Source organism: Triturus cristatus, chromosome 6 (assembly GCF_964204655.1).
Source record: "Triturus cristatus chromosome 6, aTriCri1.1, whole genome shotgun sequence".
In the NCBI taxonomy this organism is placed as follows: Eukaryota; Metazoa; Chordata; class Amphibia; order Caudata; family Salamandridae; genus Triturus; species Triturus cristatus.
The window spans coordinates 165148090-165175720 of record NC_140589.1 but is presented as its reverse complement, the minus strand read 5'-3'; the positions used below and the strand labels follow the sequence as shown (position 1 = coordinate 165175720).

Genomic DNA, 27631 nt, shown 5'->3' with positions numbered 1-27631 from the left:
CCATCAGTGGAGAGTAGGCAGGGCTGGGAGGGAATGCCATGCCAGAGGTACACTGCACAGTGGGCATACTGGGTGGTGGATACTTGCGGTGATGTACTTTAGAGAGAGTGAATACTCTGGATGGAGGGAGGCTAGGGGTGTTGGAGTGAGGGCTGAGAATTGGACACATGCCCTTATAAACAGTAGACAACAGATATTGGCGATAAAGGCTCTCGGAAGTGAGTGCTTTATGTTTGCTTTCTCCAGTTTAAAATTATAGCCGAACACTATAACTTCTCCCACACCTGTTGGAGGTCTTGTGACGTCAGAAGAGAGTGCACGTTTCTCAAACCTGTGAGTCATGACCGCAGTGGAGGTCTGCAGACAGGTGTGGTGGGATCGCATCGCCTGGACCCTGACGGAGTCGGTTCATTCCATTCTAGGCTGTAACTAACTTGTAAATCTGCAGAATGTGGGACTCCACTCTCAACCTTTAATTACAAAAGGAACACTGGAGCGTAATTGGCTCCGATGCCTCAAAGGGCGTCACCAGAAGTTGCTTCATTCATCTCCCGACTGACAGAAGCAGCAAGGTCCAGGACATATGTCACATCCAGGCTGGTTTCATCACTGCATGAAGGGTTTGTGGGAGAGCCACTGAGCCAGGGTCTTACTACCAAAGTTAAACTGTCTGCTCTGCACTCTCCACTGCTTCTGAAGCTAAAGAGTGCTGACTGTTCTGCTAAAGACAATCTTGCGACTCCAGTGATATTAATTGCATTTCCTTTTATCTCTTTGAAAGAATGTCTCTTCAACATTTAAAGCCACTTCACAGAAAACAACATGAGGCTGAACCTGTATGATGGCTTACAACTTCAAAAATGTCTAAAATGTTTTTTTGTATTCATCTTGCTTATAGAGTGTGCAGGTTAAAACGGCTCTGTTTACCTCATTAGCTCGCTCTGTGACCACTGCATAAACAGCACTGGTAATTTTGCAGTTTGCTAGGTGCACATTTATCTCAATGGAGGGCCAAAGATGAGAATGGGAATGTTTCCTCTCATCCGGAGCTGATCTCCTTTTTACTTTTTCACTAAAATAAAAAAAAGTTAAACTTTTTTTCCTTAAATATCAATTGCAGTTGTAAATCACACTGCATCACCCAATGTGTAATAATTGTCTAGCTATTCAATCCCTGGCAGCGAAACCTCCAGGATATTGTGCTGCATGGATACATACTTAACAAGCATTGGCATAGCCAATAGGTCTCGCCTTTGGGACCTTATAAGTGTTTAGCCATGCAACAGTTGCATAACTAAACACTTATAAGGTCCCAAAAGCGAGACCTATTGGCTATGCCAATGCTTGTTTTAACTGCTGCGATCTATTGAAGCCTCACGTAGAACATCAAAGTGGCCCTGCGGCCGCGAAAGTGATCGCGATCTCGATCAGACATCAAAGCGTCCGAAAGTGAAAGTAATCGGTAAAGCGCGACATGCGCACCCGCGCACATGCACTGTAGCTCTAGGCTGGCCTGGTAGCACTTTTTCCCTCACAAAATGTCTCGTCCGAAAGTGAAAATAATCGCGGTAAAGCGCGAAGCGCGCGCCCGCACACATGCACTGTAGCTCTAGGCTGGCCTGATAGCACTTTTTGGAGCCCTCACAAAATGTCTTGCCAGACCAGCGCATGCGCTGGGTCAGGCGAGACCTAAAAATCCCAAATGCGAGACCGATTGCATTGCAAATGCTTGTTCTGACTGTTTCCCCCGTTTCCAGAGATGAGCGTCACCTGTGGCCTTCCCTTGCGATGTTGTCTCGGGGCCGGGGGTCATAAAAGGGGAATCGGTAACAGAAAGTGTGTTTTCAACTCTGTGAGCGGAGTCAATGTACTGTATTCCAACAGATTATCCTGCAGCACCGGAACCGCTAGAGGGCAGCACTGCCCGCAGAATATGCCCCAACGACTGCTTGCCTTTCTTGAACAACAAAGCGGATTATGAAACAGTAAATATAATTAATAACAGAAAATATAAGGTGACAGCAAACATACATTTTTGTCAGCTCTTCTTAGATTATGTAGCACCTCGCTACCACCTCCCCAAAAAGTCGCATGTCCTTTTTTTCGCTTCCTATACTAGCTTTATTGTAAGGAAAGATTTGAACAGAACATAATTGTGAACATTTCTTTCACAGGGCCACATCTGTTGCCATCTGGAATGTTTCACCTCCTTGCAATGTTTTACATCGAGATACTTGGTGCGATACATTTAAAAGCCCTACGGGATACTAGACTGAGTTTCCATTTTACAAAGTTGCAGTTTGCTCCCAGTTATGTTTGTAATGGAACACAACCGTTTTCTTTTTTAAATTTCCCTTATGAAAGTAGCAGAGATTAATTAAGGGGTGTAAAGTGAATTGTACTATAACAACACCTGTTATTTACAGCGTTTCAAAATTGCATTGTGATATGAAGCGCTTTATAACACAAATTGTTAGTATTATCGTTATTGAGAATTATATTGGAATGGTAAGGCCCATGCGCTGTGATTTTAGAGCACTCTTTATCCAACCTTTGTTGGGCAAAGCTAGAGGGATTATATTCCACAGTTGGCGGTACAAGATGTGGATCATTACGATGCGACTTGTGACCCCGGCTAACTGATTTCTCCTTATTGCTCAGGCTGAGTTTTAACGAAGGAAAACTTGGGTAATCCAATACATTGATGATGGATTTTATGTGTTATTATTATGTTTTATCTCATGATTGTATGTTGCATTGTAAGTTTTAATTAACTGAACAATAAACTCAGACTTACTTGAGTATTAAAATAAAGGCACTCTGTGAGCTCTGGTGAGTTATGCTACGTATTGTGACCCTATTAAGAGCAGTGGCGGCTCCTCTGCAATGGCGGAGGAGCGTCGCCTCACCGCCTGGCTGCGAGCCAGCAAATTTAAAATAAAACAATGTTCTTGCATCGTTTTATTTTGCATTTTGCCGATTCTGCGCTATCGCTGTAGGGAGGGGCGGAGCCTAGGCATGGGAGGGGGAATGCTACGTGCACTCCACTCCCTAAGTGTGCATATGTGTTTTAGCCGGCTGCCTCAGGCCAACCAAAACAAACATGCGCACTTAGGTTTATCCAGCCCGGCTGCATTGTGCAGCCGGGCTGGAGAAACCCCACAGACTCCCTGGTCTGAGCAGGGCGTCTTTCCTGCCTGCTCAGAACAATCCCCAAAAATGTATTTCTCCCCCTCCTACCCCCGCGACCCCACCCGCCTCACCACCCTCTGTTTATGGCGGCCGCCGCTGATTAATAAAGATTTCAGCAAGTCCTCCTAGGTGTAGCAACCATCTATTTGAGAAGAAGTTGTACTGGATCAAGGTGATAGATGTGTTTTCTGGTCATTGGTCTGAGGGCATATTGAGTGGAAAAACAAAGAAAGTTTCCTGTGTAAATAAAAATATCATCTACCAGCAAAATACACTATTAGACATGAACTAATAGCCAATTCCAAGATGTACGTGGAATTAACTAATGTTTTTTTTGTGCCGGTTATTAGATGTTCCCGAAACCCATACGCCAAAAAGAGAATCCAGAAGTTAACAAACAAGCTACTGAGTATCTCAAGCTGCTCCCATATCTCATTTATTCTGTTTTGCAACTTTAAAGCAAACAATATTGCTTAAGGTTGAGACGAAGGGTGTATAAGCGGGCCCTCTCCTGATGTGCCACAGCAGCCATTGCTAAGTCTTGCTACATCAGGCTTCGCAGGAGTGAGAGTGTTTTCACAACCAGCTGCTATAGAAGGGGAAGGGCCCTGCATGTGTAGCACAGGCCCTCGGAGTTTCATGCAAAATGTGAATCTCTGAACACACCACATGTACAGGCCTAAGGCACGTATTGAAATATGCCTGCAACTGGCATGAACAGGCAAAATCACACAGAAAATGTATTTTTTATTAAAAAAATAAATCTTGATTTTTAACTAGCATTTTAGTAGTATTCTGTGTGTCCTGAGGCCACTTCGGAAATGTTCCCTTATGTTGAGGTGTTTTTAAAGCTGGACTAATTGCAGGATATGTTGGTCAGCACCAGTGGCGGCTGACAACATTGAAATATGGTGGAGCACCATGCCTGAATAACTCACCAAATATGTTGCACTTGCTGGCCCGTATCAAGTGAAATTGTGGCAAGACAACGGGACTCTTCATATTTTGATTGAGTACAGCTCCTCTGCAGCAGGTGGCGACGGGCAGCTGTACCTAGTTGTTCCTCGCGGGGGGTCCTGGTGACTATAGCAGCAAAGGGAAGGACTTCCCTTCTTGTGCAGTGTGAATCCAACCAATCCTGGAGCTGAAGCACAGCTCTAGGATTGGTTGGAGTAGGCTCACCCATGCTTATTTTGAGGCTGGGGGACTGTGCCTGTAATCCCTCAGCTGTTTTAAAGTGCCAGGATTGCTTGCTCTGAAGGGAGCATGTCAGATTGGCCAGCTGTATATAGGTGGCCAATCCGACATGCGCACTGGCGGGCTGCAGTAATAGCAAAATTGTAGGAATCACTCAGCCCGCCCCCACCCTTGCACTAACAGCGCAAGCCTGGGACAAATTATAATGGTATTTATTACCATTTTATTATTGTGTGTTTACCTGCTGCACTTGCAGCAGGTGAGGCGAGGATCCTTCGCCCTCAAGGAAGAACCGCCCCTGCTCAGCACTCTGCAGCGTACGGGTGTGTTTCGAAAAAGACATTTATTTTAGAAAAGACGCAAAAGTTTTCAAGGGACAAATAGGTCTGTATGATTTCGGATCTTAATGTCTGGAAATCATTAGATCTAACCGAAATCGATAATTGGTGAAAGAAGACAAGACATTTTGATGCAGCTTGATTAATTTTTTTGCTTAATTAATTTAATTGTTGTATTTGTATAAAGCTTTGTACCCCTGCCGTGGCCAAGAAGTGCTACAGTTTGTTCATTTCCGTGTACACTTTTCGGACATGTGATGCAGCATTCTCTGTTCTCTTTGGGGCCATATGCAAGCTAATGGACACGTTTGTTATAACTTGTGGGGACGTAGCCACCCCAGTCGTGTGTTCGTAGACATTCATTGATTGGACAAGCACACTGGATATGCTGATTCAGCATTTTGAGGATGATTGTGAATGCCACTGCGACCTAGTGGTCCTTTCCCATTGGCTTTGCACGGTCCGCTCTAGATGGAGTAGGACTCTTTGCAGCTGGGATCTTCACCTCCATTTGTGATGCAAATAGTTCAAGAAATACAGGACGCTTCAAGCTGACTTAGGGAGTTTTCAATAGCGTCACCATGTCGGTCTTCATTAGGCGAATACTGATCACGGTCCGCGCTCGTCCCATAACATGCTGGTTCCACACATTTTGTCCCATTCACTGTACTGTTTAACCCTCCTCTAATGTGTAGTACTGTGCCTCATCCATCAACACATAACACCTCATAGAACTCTATCTGTCCGCAACCATTAATCCCCTCTATCTTCTCTTCTGCAAAGCAGCCCAAGCCATGTATGCTTAAGATGTGGTTGGATGTTGGTAATCGGCGAGTGAAGGGTATCACAAGGAGTGTGTTCTGGAGCACCTAGGGAGGCTTGGAGAGGATTCAAACCCAGAAAGAAAGAAAATGTCAGGGACGTTTATGTTGTTAATGTTGGGATTTACTGGTTGGCCAAGACCTGCTACTAGAGTGATCCAACTTTGTGGAACCAGGCAGTCTCTTTAAAGTTCCAACACCCATATATTCTTTAAGCATAAAGGTCAAAATCAGGACAAACTTTGCATCAGACCACAAGCCATTGAAGGTTAGGTGCAATAAAGGACTTTATGGTACTCTTAGAAACATAAACCATGCACCAGATCATCTGCCCACAGCGATGTTCACAGTAGTGCGTGTGAGGGGCGGCGGGTGTGGGTGGGGTCAGACTGTCCGTTGTGTGGGTGGAATCAGAGTATCCGTTTAGAATCTAGGCTGTAGCCACTTACTGACGAGTCTGACACTAATCAACTAGAGAGGGACCCTACTAACAGTTTCAGTCCTAACGTGTACATACAATTCCTAATTATTAAATATATTTGGTTTGGTGCAATCATTAGCTACACTGTTAACATGTGTATCATACTGAGCGCATACATTTATAGGTTCTTTACCGAACCATTTTGCTGATCCATACATTTTGTAAAAAGGCTTTAATGACAATTTGGATTTTGAGGGAACATACGGTGGATGAGGTCCTATCAGAAATTCTTTTTTTAACTCTTTAGTCAGCCAATTTTAGCAGTGATGTAATAAGCTCCATTATGTGACATATCTCTCGGTGTTGTTGTCTATTTGTTCTCTTTGCCTCTGTTTGGTTCCTTGAGCCATGCTTTGGGGAAACCTGATCTGTTTTTTTTAAATATAACTAATCTCAGGTTGAATCAAGATTAAGAAAAGTTACAAATTAACTGGGCCTGTCTATGTGTACGTCAATGTTTTATGGCAATGCATGTTTACGTTATTGGTATTAATAATCGAGTGTGACTCCAGGAAGTCGTGAGGCGGTCGAGTGACATGCCAAAAATCACACTGCTCAACTGGGGTGTTGTGAATGTTTTATACAGTGATCTACTGTACGTCCAATTCCTAGGCAGATGATCAATTTACTACCAGGCCTTCCCTATAGATTACCATAATGTGATACTTTAACTATTGCTGGGTTTACGATCAGTGGTGGATGAAAGTAGAGGATAGTGAACCTGTAATGCTCGGCCACCGTCTCACACCCGTCGGATGAACTCACTCCTTGAGATCGCAGGAACTCAGCTGTCCTACATCTTCTTTAATGCCCTTCCATGGTGGTTGGTTGCACAACATTGGAGCATCTGTCCCTTACATGTTACCACAAGTCACACTGTGAAGCAACTGACCAGGCTGTGATTCCCACATCCTATCATAAGTGTGATATCTCTTCAGCTGCTGCCAAATCTACCTTAGTCATCTCACCACTGACAACTGTGCAGACCTCACACTGGTAAAGTCTCACAACTGCAAGACCTAAGTGATGAAGTGGTCCGGTATTGCAACAAAGCCTCTTGGGGAACTCTGATGTCATGGTTTAGGTCACTTTCAAGGTAAGATGGAATTGGACAGTAGAGGTGATGTATAGAAAATATGGTCCTCCTGGTGGGAAGGGTCATCATAGTGGGAAGGGTTTGTTCAACCACAATGCGCTGTAGGGCACTGTGCGGAAGCCATGGAGTACTGATGTAGATCTGCTCGACTTGCAGTGAAGGAGGGGCTTAGGAGTGAGAAATAAAGGAGAGCAGTAAGAAAGTGAGGATAGGTGAACAATGATCCAGTAATTGGCAACAAATAGCAGCACGCTCAAGACTGCCCATGGCAATCTAGATGAAGAACAAGGCCAGAATAAAATGAAAACAGAACTAGTCCCTGAGAGCAGTATTCTCGGAAACGAGGGTCGAGGGCAATCATGCCCCTCTGTTATTTTGGAGACGATGGTTTAGGGTTCACAGTAAGGAATGCCCAATATAACCACATTCCACTAATGTTAATGGAGGGGCAGCCCCCAGTGCCCTACATGCAGAGCCAGAAAAACATGCTACTGAGTGACCATGGCAGCGGGCCAAGAAACATATCATAGTTGTTTCAGTAGAACAAAGAGGTCACATAGGTTGAGGTTCCTGGAGATTCTAGTCAACGTGGAAGAGCTGTCACTCCAACTATAATTCCAAATCTTGCTGATGCATCCTGGGCATGGCTGCATCTCTAGAGTGGAGCGACAAGCCTCTCTGGAGCCAAGACTGGCACTTGGGCATGAACACAACTCATCTACGGTACAATTACACCTTTGACTTCTGGACTAGAACTTTTACCTGGCTCTGTACTTTTAAGTCCTATAATTGGCATGTCTAAAGGACGATCCGTCCTTGATTCCTAGATCTACTTTCAAGAGCAATGAAATATAAACTTGAAGATGCACTAGTGATGGTGTGTCTCTTTCACTGTGGTTCCATTTAGCCAACAAGAAATTGTTGCAGGGGACACATATGTAATGCGGACAGACCGTGAGACGGCACAGGCAGATGAGGATAGAGGCGCAGTGGTGTAATTACAATAAACAAAGATAAAAAGATGGAGGCAGCATGGAAAAATGGGATGAAGCGTAAACCAGAACCGGAGGTTTGTGTACCTAGGAAACAGCGAAAGAACAGGGGGCGCGGAAGGAAGAAACATCACATAGCACCAGTACATGGGTTGAACCAGAACATGGTTTACCTCTAGGACCCAACAAACGTCCTCGTCTGCTTTTTATTTACCATTTTAGAGATAAGGTAAGGATTTCACTTGGAAATATCACAAGGCTTCAAGGGGAATTAAAGGATTTGGGTCTACCATCCTTCCTACCACCTCATCTGGTGCTTGAAATGTGTTGGTATTACAACATCTGCCTTTCTAATTTGGGAAGATCCCTCTAGCTCACTAACATGGTCTGACATAGCAATTGCCCCTGGTTTAACCCTCACACACATTAATATAACTTTTATCTTATGCCTCAATTCATTCCTCAGCCCCTTCTACAGGACATGTAGGTCAGGATTTATAAAAACAGGAGCATGGATTAATGCCTGACATTGCTTTTTTATGGAAAGGACTCCATCTTGTTGTCACTTGCTACACTCTGTCTCTCCACCTGCTATAGTGATATCTGTTTTAAAGTTTCTAACTAAACCAGTAAATACAATGATGCTATATTTCGACCTTTTACCCTCAACTGAAGAGAGAAAACGGGAGGCGTGATTAACCCCAGAGCCCAGTTCAGGCATGCAGCAGGTCAGTCTCACCAGCCTTCGTTGGGGCTTGATCAGTGGCCGGTTGATGCCGTTCATCTTGTGGTAGAGTCCGCAGGCATTGCACAGGTAGTGACCCGTGCCGTCTCTCCTCCATAGCGGCGTGGACATGGCGCCGCAGTTGACACATTCTCGTCCCTCTGCGAAATCATCATAAAACTCTGCAGAAAAGGAGAACAATTCATTTAGAGGAATAGAAGCCTAGAGAAGTTCAACATAGACATCATCTGTAAAAGGCATGTGACGTTGTAGCCCTTAATCTCAAAAAAACAAAACCTGAAGAAAGCCAGTTATGGTGAGCTACACAACCTAAATACCCTCAATGCAGAGCCTATAAGATCACAAGTGATGTCACAGATGACGTCACAAATAACCTTGAGGATATCAAAGGCCATGACCCAGAAATGTTTTAAGGCATGGGCAAAGTGGGCGCTGGCCCAGGGCCCCAACTTTTCAGCATCCCCATAGAGCCAGTATCTCTTCTGCAGAGTCTTTCCCTGATGACCTGGAATAATTCTTTAACAAACTGTTTTAAATACTGTTTTCCTTTAATTTATTTTCAATGTGGGTGAACTGTGGGAGTCCATCACAGACATGTTGTGTGTTGTGTTGATGTTTCCTGCAACATCCATAAAACGGTATCTTGTAGAACAAAAAAGGACCTCACGTAGGAAAAATGGGAGGGGGTCCCAGATATTATTAGTGAGCTGCTGCTGTTACAATATTGAAAACCCACATCACTATCCCTGAATATTAGACGTAAACACATTTAGAATATTCACTGTCAGCGACCGGGCCAAGGAGGGCACGAAAGAGCTGAAATTGGATCATAAATTTAAATCTGTTCCGAACAGAGTCCCCGAAAACACTTTTGGCCTCAGTCCCCCAAAATCCTTAAGATGTCCCTGCCATGCCCACCTCACAGTGCCTGCTGGGCAGAATTAAAGGCCCCGGAAAATGGTTGGAGCAGCAGAGGGGGGTCAGGGAAAGGCCTGGTAACAGTTGGGCGTGGCTGGAGGCCATCCTCTATGCCCAGCGGAGGATGAGGAGACTGCACTTGGGCACAGATGACAGCCATACCGTGAGCCTAGAACCACGGGCTCATTTCTTTCTGCGTGTGGGATGTTGGGTACATGGTGTGGAGATGGCAAGTGTACTGCACTCCACAAAGTACATATTGGCAAAACCAAAAAAACACAAAGATCCCAAGAAACATGTTCAGTTCCAGAAATGTTGAGATTATGACCCAAAACATAAAACCCACTGAAATGAACCTCTGATGGTGAGCCACACAACTATGACTGCTTACCCGGTCTACTGGCCGTGACCTCACGTGACATCACAAATGATATAGTAGCTGAAATCATTAGGAACGTCACATATAATGTATCCAGTTGTATTGTACATAATGAATGCTAGTCATAACATTCTGCTGTGACGCACTCTTGAATACTAATATACAACACAAAGGGTAGTTGTACCACTGGGCGTTACTGGGAGTCCTTGCTACAGAGTAATAAGTAGGACATGGTCTGCTCTACAGTTGATATGAGAAGTAATAATTCACATTTATTACACGCAGAGGAAGTCTGTAATGTTACAACACTATTTATAGGAGTATAATCAACATTCGGAATGATAAGACTGCTTGGTTAAAAGATTATAGTATGTAACATGTCAGTTAATTTTATTGCACCAATTTTAGTCCTGACAATAAACTCAAAAACCAAAAACATGAACAATTACTTTCACAATGAATAAATATACAAATATAAAATAGTTTTAAAATTCTTAAACACATTTTAAAAACTGATCAGGTGTTCTGGCATCCCCAGCTACTGCAGAAACCCCCAAAAACTTAGGCCTGGTGTCCTGACTCATTTTCACATATCTGTGCAAAGTGTACTATTTTCAGTTGTAGCCCAGGACATCACTGGCAACAGTTCTACAGCGATAACTGCTTTCTTCCTAAGCTCCCAAGCTACCCAGATGAAAGTAGCCACTGATTTGTGGCCTTAGAGTGGACTACTTTTCAGGGGCGATTTCCCCGTTAGAGAAGAGCAGCATTGCCCCACTTTAACCTTCTCTTGGATTTTCCACTTTAAAATACCCCCAAAATTAAAATTTTATTTTTCATCCCCTGTCCCGAGCCGAGCGTCAGGAAGGGGCGTGGCTGCTGCTGAGTAACAGTAGCATGTCACTCAGCAGGGAGGAGTGTGGGCTGGCTCTGCGCATGTCTTTTTAGCCGGCCGCCTTGAGACCGCCAGCCACACATGTGGACTTTAAACTTCTCAACCCAGCTGTCTTAAGACAGCTGGGTTGAGAGACAGTGCAGACCTCCAGGGCTCTGTGGAGTGTCGAGTGAGGCCGCGCCCTCCAATCATGGCACTGCTCACAGGCTGTATGTGAGCAACGCCAGGATTGGGCAAGGCAGTTCCAGCATCCAATTCCAGTGACAGAGAGGTCCGGAGTGAGGATGTCATGTCGAGTAAGGTAAGTTTTATTTATTTAAAAAATATATATTTCCCCCACTTGCATGGCCCCCCATCCCGGTAGATGCCAGCTGCCACTGCTACTTTTCTTACATAATTCTACTTTCTTTAAGAGCTTGCATTAGTTCTCTCAAATCGCTACTTGGGCTGTCCCAAAAAACCACAGCCAAGTGCTCCAAGCAGTCACCCAATCTAAATCTTAGGTATACTCACAAACATTTTCCCAAGGGCCAAAAAGTTTGGTTTGTGGTGTGACTGAGGGTCCCATTGATGCCAGCAGGGTGGCGTTTGGGGAGGGATGGATGTGTAAGGTGGGTGAATTGCACACTTTTAAACCTGAGATTAATCCTGGCTCCCCCCTTTGACCAAATTGTGTGATCCCACACAATTGTGTTAGTTCAGTTTCCCTCCTTTGTTCTTCACTATCACATATACTATGACCTTGAAATACATACAGGATGTGTGCTGCAAAATACCTTCTCATGTGTTTGATTTAATAAAGTAAAATGTAGTCCATGTGTGATAGCAACCCAGGCCACCCAGAGGGTACATGGGACCTCAGACTTGTCTCCTAGTTCACTATTGCCATTGCATGTCAGGGTGGAAGGAAGCATGAATGTTTCTAAATTAATGTTTGAAAACTATCACTTAAACATAAATACTTCTCAATACATTATTATAATCTGATGTACTAAGGTAAAACGGTTCTGCATGTTGATGAAAATCTTTTTGAATTTTGAAGAGCCTTTATCATATTTGTACAGGTTAGTTGCACGATGTCTTTAAAAATGAAGGTGTTTCTAAAGTTAAGCTGTGCAGGACGCCCTTTTTACATCCTGTCTTTAACTTCAATTAACCTGCAAATAAATGCTTGCCCCTTTATTTAACAGCTTTTTAATGTTAGTGCTGAGCCAAGTAAACAGCAGCCGAGCGCTGCTGTTGACCATTGGGCGGTAAGTAGAGGTCAGGAGGGCCGCATGTGACCCCCGGGCCGCACTTTGAGGATCACTGATCTAAATAGAAGTATTTGGGGGAAGCTCACAAGAAGACCATACATTTTATTTTTACAACTGGTCAACACAGAGACCCTTATTTTCAGGTTCTCTTGAGGGCTCAGTGCATGGATATTACTATTTGGGATCAGGAAGACTGCAAAATCTGCAAAGACTATTGAGGAAGAGACTATATTAATTTTTAGGCAGCTTGAAGGAGGTTGAGTACTGTTCAGTGTCGCTGAAAAACAAGCTGATTCCTGAGGTCCTCGAGGGATGATCAGGACTTTCACCCACTCTGCCACAGTGGACCCATGCTTTACCATTCGTTAGAAATCACCAGCCGTGGCCCATGCAGGTATGAGTGGAGGGCGGTGGGGCGGGATTTCAACAGACGACGAGGGGAAATTAGTTATTTATTTAATTTTCCCTTGTGGTCGTCTGTCGAATCTCCCCCAACCCGGCCCCACCGTCTCACCGCTCTTACCTGCATGGGCCACATCTGGAAATCACCCATATATTTTTGCAAGATCGAACCTCATGCCATCCACAATTTGCCCTGTCTGCGAGATCAAAAGCTGATCTTAGGTCTACAAGAGAAGGACTGTTGTTTGTCGAGGCATAATAGGTGCAAATTAGATGAAGCCGCAACCTTTGTTTTACAGGACCTGTTCCCTCCATCCAGCAAGCTCATCTGCAAAATGGGTTCTTCAGCTAACTTCCTGGATGTGGTTGAACAGAAGCCTTCCAAGAAAGTCACCAAACACATCCCTAGTGGAGATGGACCTCTACTTAATCGGATCCTGCTAATGAAACCGAACCATGGACACGCTCCTCAAAGGAGCGTCTGCCCAGTAAACAATACCACATTTATAACTGGCACAATGATGAAACCGGACCAAGATCTGCCCTGGCCCATTATTCCTTTTCTGAGATAGTATTGATAATCTACCCTCAAAGAGAACAATTTCATTGTTTTCCTAGTTGCCGCAAACTCAGCCCAGTGGTGATCGGTATCCGATCCTTGGTCAGATCTCATATTTCAGTTTAGCCCATGTCTCTTGTAGGATTAATAGTCATACCATCGATCTGTAAAGATACCATTATCGATTTTTTCTGGGAACACATTTGCACTCAAGGATGCAACTTGCAGATTTTTTTTAAATCATACTTGTTGCAGCTATTAATATATCTGCAAGGCGTATGCCTGATGATGGCTCTCCTTACAAGCTACATAGCTCTTAATCTCATATTCCACACGGCCAATGGCTTCTGTGTTACACTATTCTTCGATTTATGATATGGTTTAATCAGAGCCCTTGGCTTCCTCTTTCACACTAAATATTTGTAATCATGCCAATGTTGTGGGGTTACTGTGGCAATATGCGGCAAAGTGTTGGTATTAGGATGTGATTGTAACTTGTAACACATCCTTGTGTTCACCTATTCGGGCTATTATGAAAGCCTCTATCTCTAGCAACATATTTTTTTCTATTGTACGAACCAGGGTAGATTTATGTTCATATTTCAGAGGATGCTAATAGTAGGTTCTGGCCGCAAATCCCTTACAAGTAGGCAGGCTACAATAGTAATTATTAATTAGTGAAATAGACTTTACCTACAGCTTTCTCTAAAAGCAAACCGTGTCAGCAAGATTGCCAATTAGCTTGATTGACCTTGAAAACACGTTCTGGTATTCCACCAGTAGCATCGCATAGCACCGCCTTGATGTCATGCAGAAGTGCATAGGTTGGCATGGCAGGCACATTATATGTACATAAGGGAATTTTTGGGATATCTGTTAGAAGTGTTTGAAGATATTTGCCCCTTCAGAGAATATAACACCGTTTTGGTAAATAAATTATTTTTCATAAAATACAGCAGCACACATGAGGCTATTTAAAATGTGCATTTACCTTTCAGTACATAATAATTGAATGAGCATCTGATAATTGGTTTTGTTTCCCTATCTAAAACAAGTTTGGGCAACCTAGTGTCGGTCAGAGGTACTGCAGCCTCGACTCAAAATAACTGCAGGGACACCTAGTATTGGTCAGTGGTACTGCAGGCTTGCTTCTACATATAAAACAACAGTGTGATGCTTTAACATTTTATCTCTGAACATTCTTTTTAAAAACATCTTGTCATTGCCATTTCAGCAACACTGTATGTGTGCAAGATGCCTACTAAAAGTCACTGTTACTACAGTCTTTTTCTCTGCATCACCTTTCTAAAAATATCTCGGCTGTCAGGACTGAACTAATCAACTCTGCGTACGGCTTATGGTTGCATAGCTAATCATAACTAGCTAATTTCAGTGAAATTTTAGATCGCAGCTCTGTTCTTTCAACTCAACTTAATTTCCTGGAATTTGCTCTTTGTTTGTGATCGTAGTAGACCATAATATCCATTAACAAAAGTTTTGTCAGTGATAGTTACCCCTGTATGCACATCCAAATGTATTTTTTTATATTTTAAGTGAGTTTTTGACTGATGTTCACCCGGTCATTGGGGAAGATAAGGCTAAAGTGCCTGGAACAGAGTAGAAATCACAATTTTTCATAAAAAGTTCATTTATGCTTTGTTCTCTCGTAAAGCGGATGATGAAATGTTGAACAGCCTTGAACACTCCGCCTCCTGTACACCGCGGGCTGTCCCCCCGCCGCCGCCTTCCAGCGGAGAGCATAAACAGAGCTCAGGAGATAGAATGTGCCAGTGACAGGTCCCATTTCTCCTTGTCACAACTTCATGTTGTGCTAAAAATATACTCATAATAATGCTATGAATGAAGAGGCTCAGATATATCCACCCATCTTCTGCTGGTCTCATGTGTTTGAACAGTTTTACAGCAGGCTTTGCTCATGGCTCAAAGCCCTAATTGCAAATTTCTTTAGGTAGTGTCGCAAGATAGTATAAAAACTTTTATGATAAAACAGTTGGACTATGTTCAAGTCTTTCTCTATTAGGAAAGGAAAATGTGCCCCTCATTCTACTCAATGAGATGCACATTAAGTACACTTAAAGTGACAGCATCAAGATGAATTGGAAAAAATCACATGACATCCTGGGTAGCATCAATGAAAAACAATCCTACAAGATTGAGGTAAAGAGACACCAATGACTAGGGTGGTGGATGAAAAGGGGCATAGGGTACGCAAATATGCAGCATTGGTATTCGGTGACCTCACCATTCAGCAGTGTCGGCAGCAGACTCCAAAGAAAAACTTTGGCACCTGCTGTAATTATTTTATTTTTATTTTTAAAAAATATATTAAGCGCTGCCTCTATTGGAATCTGGCCATTTAAGAAAAGGGCAAACTAGAGGCTCTCTCTGCTTCACTGAGATCTTACTTACGCTGCAAAAGTAAACAAGCATTTGCAATGCAAAATGTTTCGTATTTACGAGAGTTTGTGCTATAGGCATTATAAATGACAATGCCTTTTATTTATGTGTTGTTTTTAAAACAGATAAATAAAAGGCATTGTCATTTACAATGCCAATAGCTTAAACGGTCGCAAATGCGAGACCTATTGTATTATAAATGCGTTCGGCGCCCATGCTATTAATTTTTATTTTAAAAGTGTTAGGAGAGAGTGTGTCCCGCCTGCAACAGGAGGTAGGACAAAGCTATTGCTTGGAGGCTGTAATTAAAGCCTACTGTGTAATAACACACGTAACAGGGGGTGTCACCATTGGAGGCTACAAAATGAGACACGGCGATACTAAGGAGGGACTACTAAGCCTACTGACCAATTAACACCCACAGTTTACAATGGACAATGACACAAGCCAATGAGAAATATGGGCGGAGCTTCAAGTCCATACCTGAATACAGTAGGCCTCGCAGAGCAGCACATGCGCTGCCCAGGCTTGACCAAAAAAATGCAACACAGTAATGTTGAAATTAAATATAAAAAAGCTCCCAAAAGTATCTATAGGGTCAGGAAAATATGCTTAATAAAGCCTTTGCCTGTTGAACAGGACAGAAGGAGCAAAATAATACATAACAAAGCATAGGATGTGCAGAAACCCAAAATAGGAGATGGGAGCAGTTTCTCATGTAGATGCAATAAAAAAAAACTGGAAGGAGGGGTGAAGGATAAAGGCACGATAGGGAAGTCAAAGGTGGGATCAACATGTTTTAAAAAAGAAGGTAAATGCAAAATAAAAGTTAAAAACTAGAAAATATACTTTGTAGTTTCAAGGTTATTGAAATTCAATCTAAAAACCTTGGGTATTATTCACAAAGGTAACTCTATGGGCGGAAATGTCTGCACATGTAGAATGATACATATGCCTAGGCCTAAATCTCTGCCAAAATGCAGTTCACCAGTGGCATATGGAGATTTACTCTTAGTAGTAGAGGTACGTGTGCCCACACCCTTGCACAAAGGGCGTAGGGCACATAACTCAATATACGACTATAAAGTTGTGAATAGTAACTTTACATATGTGTTTTAGGCTTGACCCGATCAAATGTCATTCTATATAGCATCGGGGCAATCTCTGTCTATGCTGTATAAAACTATAAAGTGAAAATAATAGGAAAATAGCCATCACTAGAGAAACAATTATACACCTGACAAACATTACTGCTGGGGGGACATAAACAGAGCTCGCCCCTGGACTCCAGTCTCTTACACTTGCTGCAAGACAGTGTGGAGTCAGACACCAGCTACAATTGTGTTCTGAGTCATTGTGTGCATTTGTTTGGGACACGCACAGTGTTATGACGGGTTCTTCGGTGTGTAGAGTAGTGTTAGATGGAGATGAGTGTGATTTATACAATTCATTAACAATTAGCATATCTATCATCCATGTATGTGCAAATGTTATGTTTACAGTTTCATAACATGTTTTGTATCAATGCATATAGTTAACTGACTATTTTGTAAATTCATTTTATAGTTTTAGTTTTTTTTTAATTATTTTCTACATTTGTGCTGGGTGTACATGGTTGGATTCAATATCTGAAGCTATATTACCATTTTTTTCTCTTATTTCTCTTTTGTGTTTTTTAGGTGTTGGTCTTTGTACTATTGGCGTTATTCCCTGCTTCCATTGTTTTCCATGTGATTTCCTTCCAGTATCTGTGAGTGGCCATGCGTGACATGTGATTTACTCCAAGGTTTGGCTAAACTAGAGATGGGCCGGTTTGGGCTGTAGGGATATCAGAGTCGATGTTGGTTTATCTTTACTGAATTGCAAGTGACTTACCCTTTTGTAGATGTGTTTTATATCTGCCAGTGCCCACACCTCAGCCTCTGCCGAATGTTCCCTTTCCTCTTCCCATTTTATAGTAGATATTCCCCATTTTTCAGCCACTCCTTCTTGTTACTCCCACATTTACATCAAAATGTTAGACTCATGTTTATAGTTCCCCATACTTTTAGAAGGGACCAATATTAACACAATAAGTGGGAAAGTGAATGTAGGAACTTCAAAAGAGTATCATGATATAAACTTGACAATAGTAAGAAATTCAGATAAAAACTGGAAGAGATGAATTGTAAGGACTTTCTGCAAGACAGGTAAGGGAGGAATAGGATACTGGCTTCACATAATGCCAATGTTGGCCTTGTCTGACAGTTTTGCCCCATTCCTTCTTTGAGAAAACAGGAATTAATAAAAATATTTGTACAAGCAGCAACTCGCTCAACAATATCCTGCAGGAACCCAGAACACAAAGGCCTGTGCACACCCTGCGGCCATCAGCTTCCTTTTCATTGCTGCGAGCAGGAGGCCTGGTAAGAGAGAGTGTGAAGGTAGCGTAGGGCAGACGCCATCCTGCTTCCTTTTCATTGCTGCGAGCAGGAGGCCTGGTAAGAGAGAGTGTGAAGGTAGCGTAGGGCAGACGCCATCCTGCAGACTTTGTGACCGTGGACGCCATGTCTACTCTGCTTTTGTTCTCCCTTCAGTTCTTCTTTCCTTACTCTCTACCTTTTGGTATGACTAAGTGCATACATACACATATATAGTGCCAAACTGATTACCTCTAGGCGCTGGCTTCCACTGTGGAGAGCAGGAAAACAAAAAGCCCAGTTGTTAGTGTCAGATATGCACAAAGAGATATTACTGCAGGCCTCATAAAGTCAAGAAGGATGGAGCTTTGAAGAGAAATGTTTGCCGATTTCTGTCCCTCAATTTCATGGCGGAAATGGAGTCGCCTTTTCATAAATTGTATAAGGCACACAGTTGCTTCTCATGGTTTGCATTGAAAGATAAGGGCCACTCCTTCGACAATCATACTCCTTCGACAATCATACTCCTTCAACAATCATACGATCCTTCACCTGAAGCTTTTTTTCTGGCTTCCTCTCAATCAAGCAATCAATCAATCAGGGGTTTATAAAGCGCACTACACACCCGTGAGGCTCTCAAGGCGCTGGGGGGGGGAGGAGGGCGGCTCCAGATCAGTCGAAGAGCCAGGTCTTGAGGTCCTTCCTGAACGTGTGCAGGGTCGGGGAACGTCTGATGTTCACAGGGAGCTTGTGCCAGGTTTTGGCTGCGATGTAGGAGAAAGCTCTCCCGCCAGTTCTATTCTGCGGATGCGGGGGACTTCTGCCAGGGCGAGGACGGTGGAGCAGAGGCTCCTTTTGGGTACGTGGAAGGATACTCTGCCGTTGAGATATTTGGGTCCGACGTTGTTGAGGGATTTGTTGGTGTGGGTGAGGAGTTTGAAGGTGACCCTCTTCTCGACGGGGAGCCAGTGGAGGCCTTGTAGGTGTTGGGTCATGTGTTCGTGGCGTGGTGTCCCGAGGACGAGTCTGGCTGCGGCGTTCTGGATGGTTTGGAGTTTGTGTAGAAGAGTTTTGTTGATTCCGGCGTAGAGGGCGTTGCCGTAGTCCAGTCTGCTGGTTATGAGTGCATGGGTGACGGCCCTTCTGCAGTCGGGGGGGGGATCCACTTGCAGGTCTTACGGAGGATGCAAAGGCAGTTGAAACTAGTCGAGGTGACGGCGTTGATCTGGCGGTTCATGGAGAGGGAGGAGTCTAGGATGATGCCGAGGTTCCGAGCGTGGTCTGTGGGGGTCGGTGGGCTCCCGAGGGCGGAGGGCCACCAGGTGTTGTCCCAGGCGGAGGTGCAGGGTCTGAGGATGAGGACCTCGGTCTTCTCTGAGTTTAGCTTCAGGCAGCTGTCCTTCATCCAGGCTGCCACGTTCTTCATTCCTTCCTGGAAGCAGAGTCTGGTGTCTTCCGGGTTCTTCGTGAGAGAGAGTATGAGCTGGGTGTCGTCGGCATAGGATATGATGCTGAGCCCATGCTGTCTTACGATGGCGGCCAGTGGGGCTATCCAGATGTTGAAGAGTGTGGGGCTCAGTGATGTTCCCTGGGGTACTCCACAGTTGCTTTCCGTGGGTTTGGAGAGGAAGGGAGGGAGTCGAATCCTCTAAGTTTTGCCGGAGAGGAAGGATTGGATTAAGCCGAGGGCGGCTCCTTGTATTCCTGCATTGTGAAGTAGGGCTGCGAGCGTGTGGTGTGAAACGGTGTCGAAGGCTGCTGAGAGGTCTAGAAGGATGAGGGACGCAGTGTGTCCCTGATCTAGTAGCATGCGGATGTCGTCAGTGGCGGCAAGGAGGGCGGTCTCGGTGCTGTGGTTGCTGCGGAATCCAGACAGGGAGGCGTCCAGGATGGAGTTCTCTTCAATGAAGGTGGTCAGCTGGGCGTTTACGAGTATCTCTGTGACTTTGGCTGCAAACGGGAGGAGAGAGATGGGGCGGTAGTTCTTCAGGTTCGTTGGGTCGGCAGTAGGTTTCTTGAGGAGGGGTTTTACCTCCGCCCATTTCCAGTCTTATGGGCAGATGCCTGCTCCGAGGGAGGCGTTGATGATGCGGCCAGGTTCGGGTGCGATGACGGAGGCGGCCCTGTGGAATATGTGAGGTGGGCAGGGGTCTGTAGGGGCTCCTGAGTGAGTTTTCTTCATAGTATCGGTGATGAGTTCCACGGTGGTGGGATTCCAGGACGAGATGGTCGGCTCATCGGCGGCGGTGGGTGGTGGAGTGGTGTTTGTTGTGGGTTTGTTGAAGTTGTCGTAGAGGGCCTTGATCTTCAGATGGAAGTAGGAGCTGAGCTTGTCGCAGAGTTCCTGGGAAGGTGTGACATCCGTGGCTTCGCAGGTGGGTTTTGTGATTGCTGTATGATGTTGAACAGTTCCTTGGCATTGGTCACGTTGTTCTGGAACTTGTCTCTTATGAAAGTCTGTTTGGTGTCTCTTATGCACTGGTGGTATTCCTTTTCCGTGCTTCCGTGGTTTTCAGGTTTCGCCAGGTTTTCTCTAGGCATCTGCAGGAGCGTCTGGCTTCTTGAAGTTCTGTGGTGAACCAGGCGGCTTTCAGAGGGCGTTGTTTGGTGGGGGGCAGAGGGGTGCGAGCTTGTCGGCGCACCAGGAGACCCAGCGGTGAAGTTCCCTGGCTGCGGAGTTGGTGTCTGTCGTGGCGATAGGGGGGTTTTAACAGAGGGTGCTGTTGAGGTGCTCCTCTGTGACCTTGCTCCATTTCCGTCGTGGCGGGTGCAGGGCGGGTTTGGGTGCGGTGGTGGTGTTGAAGGGGAAGTGGATGCAGTGGTGGTCCGTTCAGAGGGGCTGGAAGGTGTGGCTGAAGTGGATGTTTGTTCCTCCCGCGAAGATGGGTTCGATGGTGTGACCCGCTGTGGGCGTGTTGATGAGCTGCTTCATTCCAAGAATGGCAAGGTCGTCGAGGAGAGTGGTGGAGTCGGGGTCGTTTCTGTTGTCGAGGTGGAAGTTCAGGTCCCCGAGTAGAATGTAGTCCTCTCTATGGAAATTTCATTAAGATCCATTACAAGAGACAGAGCACCATTCTACACCCTTCCAACTTTGAGAACATGGCTCTCTGGTGGTAGTGTTTTATTGTGACTTGGTGGTTGCATGCACAGCCATCAGGATTTTGGCTTTAGCAGTGAAAGGTGCCTTAGCAGATACCAGCGCACCTAGAGGGCCCAATTTAGAGTTCGGCAGACGAGTTACTCCACTACAAACATGACGGATATCCCTTCTGCTGTATTACGATTGCATTATAACCTATGGCACTTGTAATACATCATGTTCAGTGCTTAATTTGTGCTGGTGATTTGCGGTGCTAGGCACCGGCACTTAATTGTCACTCCGGCTCTAGAGACAGTCAACCACATGGTGGCACTATCTTTTTAATTTTGTGATGAGCACAACAACCGTGTTCATTAAGTCGATATACATTGAAAATGAATCAAAGCAGCTTCTCATGCCATATTAAGCTTTGTGTGGCCTGAAATAGTCTGAAATGTCACACTTGTAGTAGTGCGATGGTTAGTTGTTATGTTGGTACTATCCTTGGCAGCGCTGGCAGGGTATGGGTGGTTCAAACTGCAGTGGCCTTCCGAGAAGGGCCCTGGCACTTAATGTTTTACAAATAAAGCACTGGCAATGCTTGTGATGGAGTACCCCGTCTGCCGAACTGTGAATCAGGCAGAGTCTGGCCCCAGTCTGAAGGGAAGATAACTAGCCCAGCACAGACAAAACTAACCAGTTGCATCATTTCCAGGCAAACTCGGCTTTATAAAATAAGAGACACTTGTGTGCCAATTCTGAACTCTTTGGCTAGTAAGTCACAAGCTGCTACCTTTTCAGGTCTAGTGCCTAACAACTCTATCTGTCAATGAAACACTACACTCTGAAGCTTGCAATACGTTATATGCAATGTGTGTTTTTTCTATAGCAGGAGGTGCATCTTTTGGTTATAGAAGCAACAAGGCAGGTTTAGACAACTGTTCCCTGTCACCTGTGAGCAATCCCCCAGACACCAGGGGTAAAAGGGTGTTTACTGAGCACCAAGGTTAGTGGGGTTGACCCTGGGGACTAGCCTGGCACAGGGGAGTGGGAGATGAAGTATCCTTCTCGAGGCAAGAAAGCTACAGCAGTGATAAAGGTTGCGAGAGGATGTGGCCTAACAGCTAGAGCGGTCGTCCGCGAAGCTGGGGAACCGGGTTCGAGTCTCGGCAAGGACGCTCAACATCCTGTGATTCTGGGCAAATCACTTACTCCCCCCAAGCCTAACAAAAATGAATGTGTCGGTCTGTAAGGCACTGGTGCTCACGTGAAGCAATAAAAAGCCTTTGAAATAAATGCAAGTGCTTAACAAAGGTGCACAATTCAGGCGGACTGTGAATTCATCAGTGCCCCTTCAGTAATTTTCCTATATTGATATCAGGTTATTTGTGAACAGTATGTCAGCTGCATGCAGATAAATATTTTATTTTGTAATTTTATATACCTTTGGGTCGAGTTCGCGCTATATAAAACAAAAACAAACATGGTTAACTCGTGAAACATCACGAGCCTGCATTCTATGGCAAATGCGGATTTTGCTGGGTATGATGATGTCTGGATTGCACGACGCTGGGCCAGGGCCTTCGGGCTCCCGGGTCTTGGCACGCAGGGAGTGTTCCCTACGACCTTGAGTTCCTACAGCGAGTGTTTGTACTCTGATATCATACGGAGCTGGGTAACCTTGACTTCTGTTCTGATTTTCACATTTTGTTCTACTTTTTGAACTGTTGCTTCACTGGTTGATACAAGAGGCTTCAGGCCGCTTCTTCAAGGCTGCAATAAAAAGCCTTTGAAATAAATGCACGTGCTTAACAAAGGTGCACAATTCAGGCGGACTGTGAATTCATCAGTGCCCCTTCAGTCATTTTCCTATATTGATATCAGGTTATTTGTGAACAGTATGTCAGCTGCATGCAGATAAATATTTTATTTTGTAATCTTATGAAATCCCCCTTTGAACAGCGCCATTTTTGTCAACAACCTGGATGCTGCCATTTGCATTATGCAGATTAGTGTTTACGCGCTCATTAACTCCTAATGAGCCTCAGTATTAGTCTGATGCCCGGGATGAGTGTGCGATAAATATTCTACCGTGTGTGAACGGGATTTAAACCCCTTATAGGGCTTGCATTAGAGAGGCCCCATCAGTTAAAGCAGACTACAGCAGCTCAATATTCTGGTTTCACTAATGCTGGTAATGTTTCATAGGAAAAGCGTTTTAGATTTGGCCTAGCCATAGATTTAGCTGTCTCTGCAGCCTCATATTTTCCCCAAACACATAATAAAAAGACATGCACTTCATTTATTGACTTTCTTCACTATGATGACGACATGTTGCTTGCACTCATGTGCACATTCAGCTCAAAATAGCCGGGCCTCATATACAAGCCCATTGCGTCGCTGGTGCGCACTCTTTTTGTGCACCGGCTGCGCAATGGGCTTGCCCATATTTAAAAGGCCTCGTAAAGTCACCCTGCAGAACTTTTTATGGCCTCGTCAATATGGGCCCCTTTCACGCATTACTCTGCACGACAGGGGCGTTCCATTGGTGTTGCTGTGGGTGTTCCCATGCAACCTCCATGGAACCTGACACATTCCCAGGTTGGCAATGTTTTGTAAAGCTGAGAAGGCCACAGAATCCTACGCCTCCCCAGGGTGTGTGTATGAGTGGCGCAATACTTTTATTTCTCCTCTTTCTATGCGTCCGGCTTTCTGCAGCACACACAAAAAGAGGAAAATGCCATCAATGATTGTTTTTGTGCAGGATGGTGCCCCTTCCTTCACAAAACAATCCTCCCCACAACGCAGGCACCGTTGCAACATGACTAAAGGGTGCCTGCGTTGAGGTACCGTTGCAACATGACTAAGGGGTGTCTGCGTTGAGGCACCGTTGCAACATGACTAAAGGGTGTCTGCGTTGAGGCACAGTTGCAACATGACTAAAGGGTGCCTGCGTTGAGGCACCGTTGCAACATGACTAAGGGGTGTCTGCGTTGAGGCACCGTTGCAACATGACTAAAGGGTGTCTGCGTTGAGGCACCGTTGCAACATGACTAAAGGGTGTCTGCGTTGAGGCACCCTTGCAACATGACTAAAGGGTGTCTGCGTTGAGGCACCATTGCAACATGACTAAAGGGTGCCTGCGTTGAATCACCGTTGCAGCATGACTAAAGGGTGCCTGCGTTGATGCACTGTTGCAACATGACTAAAGGGTGTCTGCGTTGAGGCACCGTTGCAACATGACTAAAGGGTGCCTACGTTGATGCACCATTGCAACATGACTAAGGGGTGTCTGCGTTGAGGCACCGTTGCAACATGACTAAAGGGTGTCTGCGTTGAGGCACCGTTGCAACATGACTAAAGGGTGTCTGCGTTGAGGCACAGTTGCAACATGACTAAAGGGTGTTTGCGTTGAGGCACCGTTGCAACATGACTAAGGGGTGTCTGCGTTGAGGCACCGTTGCAACATGACTAAAGGGTGTCTGCATTGAGGCACCGTTGCAACATGACTAAAGGGTGTCTGCGTTGAGGCACAGTTGCAACATGACTAAAGGGTGCCTGCGTTGAGGCACCATTACAACATGACTAAAGGGTGCCTACGTTGATGCACCATTGCAACATGACTAAGGGGTGTCTGCGTTGAGGCACCGTTGCAACATGACTAAAGGGTGTCTGCGTTGAGGCACAGTTGCAACATGACTAAAGGGTGTTTGCGTTGAGGCACCGTTGCAACATGACTAAGGGGTGTCTGCGTTGAGGCACCGTTGCAACATGACTAAAGGGTGTCTGCATTGAGGCACCGTTGCAACATGACTAAAGGGTGTCTGCGTTGAGGCACAGTTGCAACATGACTAAAGGGTGTTTGCGTTGAGGCACCGTTGCAACATGACTAAAGGGTGTCTGCGTTGAGGCACCGTTGCAACATGACTAAAGGGTGTCTGCGTTGAGGCACAGTTGCAACATGACTGAAGGGTGTTTGCGTTGAGGCACCCTTGCAACATGACTAAAGGGTGTCTGAGTTGAGGCACCCTTGCAACATGACTAAAGGGTGTCTGCGTTGATGCACCGTTGCAACATGACTAAAGGGTGTCTGCGTTGATGCATGGTTTCTGTTTGTGCGCCGGCGCAGGGGAGAAGGACAGGAATGTGCTGTATCTTGTAGATACGACGCATTCCTGCCCTTTTATTTTGACGCACGGCAGCGCAGCGCAGCAGGAAGGTTTGCTGCACTGCTGTGCGTCAAAACATAGTAAATGAGGCCCCGCCCACTTCAGTGTAGGGGCTGGTGGCGCAAATATATGTAGTCCATCTTGACAGCAGCCTTTTTACTTTCTATTCCTTATGATCTTTTAATGCCTTCTAATTGTTTGCAAAAAAAGAATAAAAAAGCATTTGTAATGCCAATTGGTCTGGAATTGGCTATCTCCTTTTGACTTTGTTAGCGTTTGTTCTGTTTTAGTATGGGCTTTGCTAAACAATAATATTGGCAAAGCTGCTGGGCCTGGTCAATCTGAAAAAAACAAACATGGCGGCTACAGGTAAAAGTAGTGTTTGCGTTGAGGCACCGTTGCAACATGACTAAAGGGTGTCTGCGTTGAGGCACCGTTGCAACATGACTAAAGGGTGTCTGCGTTGAGGCACAGTTGCAACATGACTGAAGGGTGTTTGCGTTGAGGCACCCTTGCAACATGACTAAAGGGTATCTGAGTTGAGGCACCCTTGCAACATGACTAAAGGGTGTCTGCGTTGAGGCACCGTTGCAACATGACTAAAGGGTGTCTGCGTTGATGCACCGTTGCAACATGACTAAAGGGTGTCTGCGTTGATGCATGGTTTCTGTTTGTGCGCCGGCGCAGGGGAAAAGGACAGGAATGTGCTGTATCTTGTAGATACGACGCATTCCTGCCCTTTTATTTTGACGCACGGCAGCGCAGCGCAGCAGGAAGGTTTGCTGCACTGCTGTGCGTCAAAACATAGTAAACGAGGCCCCGCCCACTTCAGTGTAGGGGCTGGTGGCGCAAATATATGTAGTCCATCTTGACAGCAGCCTTTTTACTTTCTATTCCTTATGATCTTTTAATGCCTTCTAATTGTTTGCAAAAAAAGAATAAAAAAGCATTTGTAATGCCAATTGGTCTGGAATTGGCTATCTCCTTTTGACTTTGTTAGCGTTTGTTCTGTTTTAGTATGGGCTTTGCTAAACAATAATATTGGCAAAGCTGCTGGGCCTGGTCAATCTGAAAAAAACAAACATGGCGGCTACAGGTAAAAGTAGTGTGGTCTCAGAAATCACTCATTGCCATAGGACCTCCTGGCACTGAAGGGAACTACTTTGTGTGTGCTTGTGAATTGGCGGAATGCTGTTATCTCACACTGAGGTTGCCAATGGCTGAAGTGGGATGACCTATTGCTCTTTACTGTAGTGGGCGGAAGAAAAATGTGAATGACACAATAAGAGGTCAGCGGTAAAATCAATAGATCTTGACAAGCGCCAGACCTAAAAAAAAGCTGATTTGCCAGACCTACTGGCTTGGTAATATTAGCCTGCCACAACATGCGTTAATACGCTGTTCATAGAACATTAATGGGGTTTGCAGATTTTCTGTATTAGAGTCCACAATGCTTACTCTGGAATGAAAGAGAATAGTGTTTATTGTTAAACCTGCTTGTTTACTGGGTGACGCCGAATTTCAATTCTTGAGACTTGGCCCGCAGGGGTGTAGCTTCAGGGGGGATGTTAATGATGTATCTTCTGATAGATAGTTGGGTACAGGTGCTTTCACTCGGGTACGGTGAGGTGTCTGTCGGATTTCAAAAGGATTTTTTATACTCACACAGATATAAACGCACACACACTCTCTCCCTCTCTACTTTGAATGTCCTCAAAAATGTTGGTTATTTTACAAAATATTGTGGGGCATATTTACAAGGAAACGTCGGTGGGCGGAGCTGCACCACATTTGGCAGCCGTGCGCTCAGACATTTCCAAAACACAGGGATGCGCTGTATTTACAAAAATGCAGCGCATCCCTGTGTTTCTCCTAGCTCTGGCACTAAAATTAGCTGCCTAGTGCCATCGCAGGCACCCTTGCACCACAGTGCAAGGGGGCCTGAGTTGCAGGGCATGATTGTTTATGTGCAGAAAGGTCGTTTTGCACATAAACAATCAATAATGGCTCTTTGTTACGTGTATGTATGCTGCATTCTGCAGCATACATAGAAGTAGCAAATCGTCATTATTTAATGATTGCTCATGTGTAGGAAGGAACACCTCCCTGCACATAAACATTCATTCCTGGTGTTTTGCTCTTTCTATGTGTGCTGCAAAAATGAGGAGAAATAAAAGTATTTCTCCTTGTTGCGCCAATCTAACACTTGCTGTTGCATGATGTTCGTTTTTGTAAATATGGGGCAGTGTCATCAGCAATGGGTGTTGCAGTGGAACGCCCGCAGCAACACCCATT

General features: G+C 45.0%; 1 protein-coding gene across 2 annotated transcripts in view; it reads right to left on the bottom strand.

Moving 5' to 3' along the window:
• GATA4 (GATA binding protein 4) overlaps positions 1-27631 on the bottom strand; it is a 158214-nt gene that overhangs the window by 18363 nt on the left and 112220 nt on the right. For both annotated transcript variants that reach the window (XM_085610436.1, XM_085610435.1), the window contains exon 3: positions 8857-9023. In XM_085610436.1, coding sequence (XP_085466562.1) covers positions 8857-9023 — 167 coding nt within the window. The remainder of the gene's footprint in view (positions 1-8856; positions 9024-27631) is intronic.